Source organism: Lepidochelys kempii, chromosome 7, assembly GCF_965140265.1.
Source record: "Lepidochelys kempii isolate rLepKem1 chromosome 7, rLepKem1.hap2, whole genome shotgun sequence".
Taxonomy (NCBI): domain Eukaryota; kingdom Metazoa; phylum Chordata; order Testudines; family Cheloniidae; genus Lepidochelys; species Lepidochelys kempii.
Window position 1 is genome coordinate 72,555,559 of NC_133262.1, and position 7,067 is coordinate 72,562,625.

At 43.6% G+C, this 7,067-nt stretch overlaps 1 protein-coding gene across 8 annotated transcripts in view; it reads right to left on the reverse strand.

Moving 5' to 3' along the window:
- Positions 1–7,050, reverse strand: part of PARG (poly(ADP-ribose) glycohydrolase) — a 126,961-nt gene extending 119,911 nt beyond the window's left edge. For 2 of the 8 annotated variants that reach the window (XM_073353303.1, XM_073353305.1), the window contains exons 1-2: positions 6,470–7,033; positions 2,586–2,652 (exon numbers count right to left, since the gene is read on the reverse strand). In XM_073353303.1, coding sequence (XP_073209404.1) covers positions 2,586–2,652; positions 6,470–6,689 — 287 coding nt within the window. In that variant the 5' untranslated portion in view covers positions 6,690–7,033. Of the gene's footprint in view, positions 1–2,585; positions 2,653–2,769; positions 2,932–6,253; positions 6,439–6,469 lie in introns of those variants that run through there. The other 6 variants (XM_073353306.1, XM_073353302.1, XM_073353307.1 and 3 more) reach the window with 6 other exon arrangements.
- Positions 7,051–7,067: the final 17 nt, after the last annotated feature.

The following is a 7,067-nucleotide window of genomic DNA, read 5'->3' on the forward strand; positions in this document are numbered from 1 at the left end:
ACATATGGGTCCGGAGCCAGAGGTTGGCCACCCCTGTTTTAGAAAGATAACACGTCTCCCTTTAAAGGTTCCAAGTGAGATGATGAATTAGTTACTTCTCTCAGTCATCTGTTCCAGTGGTTAATTATCTTCACAGTTAAAATGTTGCATCTTAGAAAAATTTAATTGGAAGTATCTTGTTATGCCTTTTCTGCCATCTTAAAGACCCTCCTAAATGAGGTCTCTTTTCTCTCAGTATAGGTAATTCGAGGCCACAATCAACTCATCTCTTAACCTTGTTTTTGATAATCTAAATACAATATGATTTAACTAGCTAAATTTAAGTCATGTTTCCCAGACCACAAATCATTTTTGTACCTTTTCTCTGAACACTCAGCAATTTTCTTACACACTTCTAAAAAAGTGTGGACACCAGAACGGGACATAGTAATTTAGTTGTTTTCTCACCAATGTTGTATATACCTCTACTCCCACTCCACATACATTCAGTTTATACATTTATGTATAATAATTCTTGGATGCAGCAGTCCTAAACAGTCTGCAGTTTAATAAAAAATGATATTTACTAAATCTTTTATTATTTTACAACTAAGTCAGTTCTAGACTAAATATTACACTAAGATTGAACAGAGACATGATCTGCTGGTTAAATAACAGGCCTGTGAATCAAAAGATTTAGTTTATATTCCCAGCATGCACCCAAGCAGCAGTGGGCAAGTCACTTCACCTTTCTCTGTTGCTCATCTGTAAATCTGTATAAAAATACATACCTACAGCAAAGAGATGCTGTAAAACTAAACAAATGTTAATAAAGCACTTTAAGATCTTCAAATAGAAGGTTCTATAATAGAATTGTCTATAAGTAACATATATCAAATGTTAGACAGTACTTTGTTGGGTATTTCCCTAATCTTTCATCATCTAAAAGATAAAAAAGGGAAATTACTGATTGTTACAGTTTATGAACTCTTTGACTAAACACATTTTGATAAGCTACTGAAAATCAGCAGCCACCTCAACAAATGATAAGATTCTGCTGTTCTTAGAAGATACTATGGATGAATAAATGGATTACTTGTTGTGTACTATGAACTAAGCAATACAAATAAACAGGATAAATGACTCACTGCTCAAGACCTGACACTGAAAGCGCAGAAGCTACAAGAACACCAGTTACAACTAAAAAGAGTTTAGTGGCTTTCATCTTACAATATTCACATCCACCTCCATTAATCTGTATACCTAGATCAGTTTCTCTACTCACTGATATTTCTGATTATATTACTGTCTACTTCTCAAGAAATACTGAAATGACACTGTCAACTTAAAAAAAACCAACCTTCTATCTGAATTTTAAACAACGTATTGCTAAAAGTAACACCTATGCTGACTATAGTTGAAAGAGACTAGTGGGGAAAAAAAACTTTGTTTTTGTTTATTTTGTATATTTGGCAGCATTTATATATATCCAATGTGTCAGTTTCCACTACAGAGAAAGTCAGGACCCCATCCTGCAAGCTTCATGTGGGCACAGAACTCTACCTGGGTAGAACGGCTTGCAGAGACAGAATTTTCCCTCTTTGTGCAAGTCTTTAAAATAGGAGCAAAAGTCATAAAAATTGGCAGAAGGACTATGGAACAGATATATGTACCATTCCTACTTTTTCATTATTTTTTATACTGACTAGGTTTCAAGTTGATCATGTCCCTTTAGAGGCCTCACATTAGAGCCACAGCTAGAAAGGGAATTTGGAATAAAGATTCTCATTCCATTCACCTTTTTGTGTCAAGTATTTCACCATGTATGGCGCATGATATCACATAGCAATCTGAGGCCCTGTAATATGCAGGTACAACGGGCACCACTTAATCAATCACTTTAATAGAATTTCCTTGCTTTTGCTGGTTATTTTATCATCATGGCTGTCAATTTTCTTTTCCAGTGCTTTTTTTTTGTTATTGTGAAAAATAAATCTGTTGACATGATAATTATGAGAATGGAATGGTTATTATTTTCTGCCGAAAAGATTGCCTAATATTACTTCATGCCAGATACCACATAAATTAAACCTTTGTGGGTTTAGTTATGTTTTAGATAGTATACTTAATAGCTTGTACCAGCAGAAAGATGAAGATTGTACATCAAGTTTACATTTATTTGTAATAGTGATGCTGTCACACCAGCCTATGAATAAGTTTATGAATGCAAGATTGGGCATTCATACTCAGCAAGAAGAGTATGTTCCAAACTAAACCCAGATTTGAGCAGCTACAACTTGATCACAGTCAGTGGAGATGCACCACCTTATATCAGAACTGAATATGATCTTAAAAGCTGTAGGAACAGCAAAACTATTTGCTGAAAACAGGATTACAACAAGAGCTTTGATTTATTAATGCTCTATGTTATACCACAATGAAAGCAGAGCCGTATCTACAATAGTCCTACTTCTATTCCAGAATAAAATGATTGTGTTAGTAAGTTATAATAAACCTTCTGACCCAAATCCTCTTTAGAGACAGTTAAAAGAATTGTTCCATTAATTAAAAAATATCTTTCAAGAAGTTTATATTATAGCTTTTACCTCTTTAACTCTATTGTCTTGGGTCCTTTATTCTCCATCCAAGTGGTAATTGTCCTTTGTTTGTAAACTGAAAAACCATAATATGTATATTATGACACAAACTGCAATATTACCAAAAACTATGAAGTTTACATTTTCCATTAGCTACAAGTAAAACATCTAAATTAAGTTTTCATTACCATACCTGCTTCAGGTATCATCCAGACCAGGGGTTGGCAACCTTTGGCACGCGTGCCAAAGACGGCACGCGAGCTGATTTTTAATGGCATGCTGCTGCCTGCCGGGCCCCAGCCGCCAGCCCCGCTCAGCCCGCTGCCGAACCGAGGCCAGGACCCCAGCAGACAGTAGCAGGCCATTAAAAATCCTGCCCGCCCCGGCCCGCTCTTCTCTGCCCCCATCCCCCCAGTGGGGGCTGGGTGAAGAAGCTTGATCCTGCCAGCTGCTGCTGCAGGGCAGGCGAGCTCCCCCCTCCCCCACCTCTTCCCCCAGCATGCTGCGTTCCTGCCCCTCCTCCTCTCCCTCCCTGCTGATGGCCCTTGCAAGGGAGGGGGAGAAGCAGAGCCGCAGCACGCTTGCTGCTCTGGGGAGGAGGCGGAGAAGAGGTGGGGATGGGGCCTTGGAGAAGGGGGTTGAAAACAGGGCATATCCCCTCCAGCCCCCTGCCTTGAGCCGCTCTGGGCAGGGGGCTGGGAGCACCCCCACAACCCTAGCCCACACCCCCAGCCCTCTGCTCTGACCCCTACACCCCCCACACACCCCCCAGCCCCTTGCCCTAACCCCTGTACCCCCTCACATGCCCCCAGCCCTGACTCCTGCACTCTCCTCACACACCTGCAGCCCCCTGCCCTGACTCCTGCACCCCCCACACCCCATGCCCTGGCTCTTGCGCCCCCCCCACATTCCCACCTGCACCCCTCGCACCAAATGGGAGCTGCCCAGGTAAGTACTCCACACCCAAACCTCCTGCCCCAATCCTGAGCCCCCTCCCACATTCTAGCTCCTGGCCTCACCCTGCATCCTAACCCCCAGCCTGCTCCTTCACCCCCAGCCCTGTGCTCGGTGCACTCCCACCCTCAGTTCAGTGCAGAGAGAGAGGAAGAGAATGGGCTAGAACCAGGGAGAAGGTAGGTATCCACTCTATGTGGGAAGGGCCGGGATCCCAGACCAGCAGTGGGCTGAGAGGGGCCGGCAGCTGGGACCCTGCTGGCAGGAGCCAGCGGATGGAACCCCAGACCGGCAGTGGGCTGAGCCGCTCAGCCCACTGCCAGTCTGGGGTTCTGGCTGCCAGCCCCTTCCAGCCGGAGTCCCGGCTGCAGGTCCCGCTCAGCCTGCTGCCGGCCTAGGTGAATGGAACCCCAGGCTGGCAGCGGGCTGGCAGTGTAAGATCAGCGCTTTAATTTAATTTTAAATGAAGCTTCTTAAACATTTTGAAAACCTTGTTTACTTTACATACAACGATAGTTTAGTTATATAATATACAGACTTATAGAGAGAGACCTTCTAAAAAACTTTTAAATGTATTACTGGCACGCGAAACCTTAAATTAAAGTGAATAAATGAAGACTCGGCACACCACTTCTGAAAGGCTGCCAACCCCTGATCCAGACTAATGATGTAATATTACAACACATGTAGATTTAACATCTGTAATTAGCTCTTGTATTCCCTGTAAACTCCAGGCTTGCTTTTAGGATACAGTCACAGGTTTCTTTCCTCCCCTTCCTCCCCATCCCAGGATTATCTGCAAAGCAGGGTCAGTGCATTGGCTACTTAGTATTCACAATGAATACAAAGTAATTGGCTGGACTCAATGGAATGGGTTGGAAAATTACCTTACCCATATAGCTGCTCTTGATGTATTCACTTCTCAGACAGGAAAATTAGATGCTTCTGTATCTTTAGCTATTGGTACCAACATACACCTTTAGTATACTGGAAAAAGACACATCCTGGATCTTTAAATGGCAAAATTAAGATAGTCAATCTTGCTTCTCTACTGCCACCACTGCTCCACTCTATTGATCAGTGGCTAGATTTAGTCTACCCTTGAAAATTATATTGGCATAGCTCTGTCGATCAGGGGTGTAAAAAACCATGTAGCTATGGCATAGAAAATTACATAGCTATGCCGACATAAACCTCAAAGCAGACGCAGCTACATTGAAAGAAGAGAGTTTCTGACAACTCAGTTAATATTTTGAGGGAGGCCTACCCCAACAGGAAAACCTCTTCTGTCAGTTCAGGCTGCGTTTACTATATGGGGCTATGGTGACACAGTCTATGTCGTGCACGCATAGCCACAAGCAGTGAACACCGACAGACACATTCTAGCCACTGAACTCTCAGAATGTTTGGGGCAGGGGGAGAAGGTAAGAAGGGGTGAAGCAAGATCCTCAGCATCCTCACTAAGCTGAATTTCCCTTGCTCTTCATACAATTTTAGTATCGTAATATACTTGACTGATAAAGCCAATTGGTGCACATTGTACAATGAAACATGGGCCTAGTAATACTGAGAGTATTAAAAATGAGCTGGAGCAGCCTCAGTTTATGTACTCAGTTGTTCCAAAGTTCAAAATAGAGAATGTATGTAACTTGCTCTTTTGGGTTAATCTAGTCCTTTTTTCTTTTGTGAATGTACAATCCACCCATCCTTTCATACCAGAAAATTTCTTGAAATGCATGTCCAGTTTTAGGAAGAACAGAATTTAGAATTTGTATTTTCAAGTGTATGTAACTGAATGCTACCATTTATTGTTATTTTATTTTATATTTTAGTATTATGAAGGTAAGATAGCACATAAGGAAAGGTAGAAGAGAATCTCTCTTATAAACCAAAATCTTACAACAAAAAAAATCTGATTTCTAAATCTGAAGTAGAATTTTAAGTTCAAAATATATTAAAGTAATTGACAATCTGTGTATTTGTCATAACTGGATTGCTGCTAAAAAGCCCCAAATATGATGGTACAACCCAGTAAGACTTAAATCTTCACCTTGAAACAACCCACTACATAAAGCATTTAGTTGGAGCCTTTTAACTAACTTGGCTACTCCAGTAAACAATCTGAAGTTTTGGTGGAATAAAAACATGCAGAGCAGCCAAGAAACTCAGCAGTTGCAAGTCATAGTGTTCTTAATTTGTTGGGGTACAGTACTTTCCCTCCTCTGGCTTCATTTCTACTCTCTGTCCGTATCCCTGTCTTTCTTTTTCCATTCACCTCTACAACAACCAAATCTCATCACTGCAATGGCCTCCAATGTTTAAATCTGACAATCATTACTTCCTGTAATCCCAATGGATGACCAGATTTGGATGAACATGAGAAACTTTTGGCCACTGAAACAGGTGAATTCCTTATAATTTAACATAAGCATTTCTCTCCATTAAATTCATCACGCATATAGCGCTTTAAATATTTGAAAAGTGGTCAGTTTTCTAGCTAGGTTAACTATTGCTCTCAATATACACCTAGCAAAACTATGTTCTGAAAGATTATAAAAAGTATCAAATCTTAACAAGCCTAACTCCAAGAAAAAAGGGGGAAATGAACTCTTTCTACAGGCATGGTGGTGACTAGTAGAGAGTAGTTAGTGAAGACATCATTTGCCCTGTTTATTTTAAGTACATGAAAGCAAACAAAACAATCAGAAGACTGAACAACATACTTGTCTCTGTGCACTTGTCTACCACTCTGATACTTGTCTCTGTGCACTTAGTACAATCTTGGCTTCTCCGATGGACATGGGGCTGGGGGGATGGGGAAGGGAATCACAATTACACACACATACAGGGAAAGACTCTCCCCAGTCAGACAAGAGACGAAAACCAGCCACAGAAAGAGATGCACGGAAGAAGGTTAAAAGGAGGCGGGTGGCACAAACCTTTGTTCCCCACCGTGGCTGCCAAGCTTTGGCAACTACCGCTGCTTCTGGGCCCTCGTTCCCGGGGGAGAGGGGGAAGAGAAGACGGAGGCTGCAGTGTCCCTTTTCTGTCCAAGGAAGGGGGCTGCTCTTCCTCCGACCCGCGGCTGCCGCTGGGAGAGGCGGGGGGGGCCAACCTGACTCTCTTCCTGGGGGGTTCACACTCAGCCCCTGCACTCATGCTTAGGAGACACCCCCCCGGCTGCGCGCACCCCCAAACGCGCTGCGGCGCTGGGCTCACCAGGGAGGAGAGGCAGCCCCCAAGGGAGAGAAGGCGGGGGCCCTTCCCCTCCACATCCTCCTGCTGCCGAAGGTGCGTCGGGGGCAGCTCGCCCGGCTCTCCCACGCCCCAGACCTTCCGGGCAGCAGCGAGCGGACAGGGAACAGGGACCCGCACAGGGCTGGACTCAGGCCAATGGGGGGGTAGGGGCCGCGGCCACACACCTCAAAATGTCTCCCCCTCTCCCCATAGCAACAGCTCCTCCGTCGCCCCGCCTCCTTGGGCCGGAAAGCCACATGCCCGGGGTCGTCGTAAAGCGGAACAGGAGACGTAAAAGCT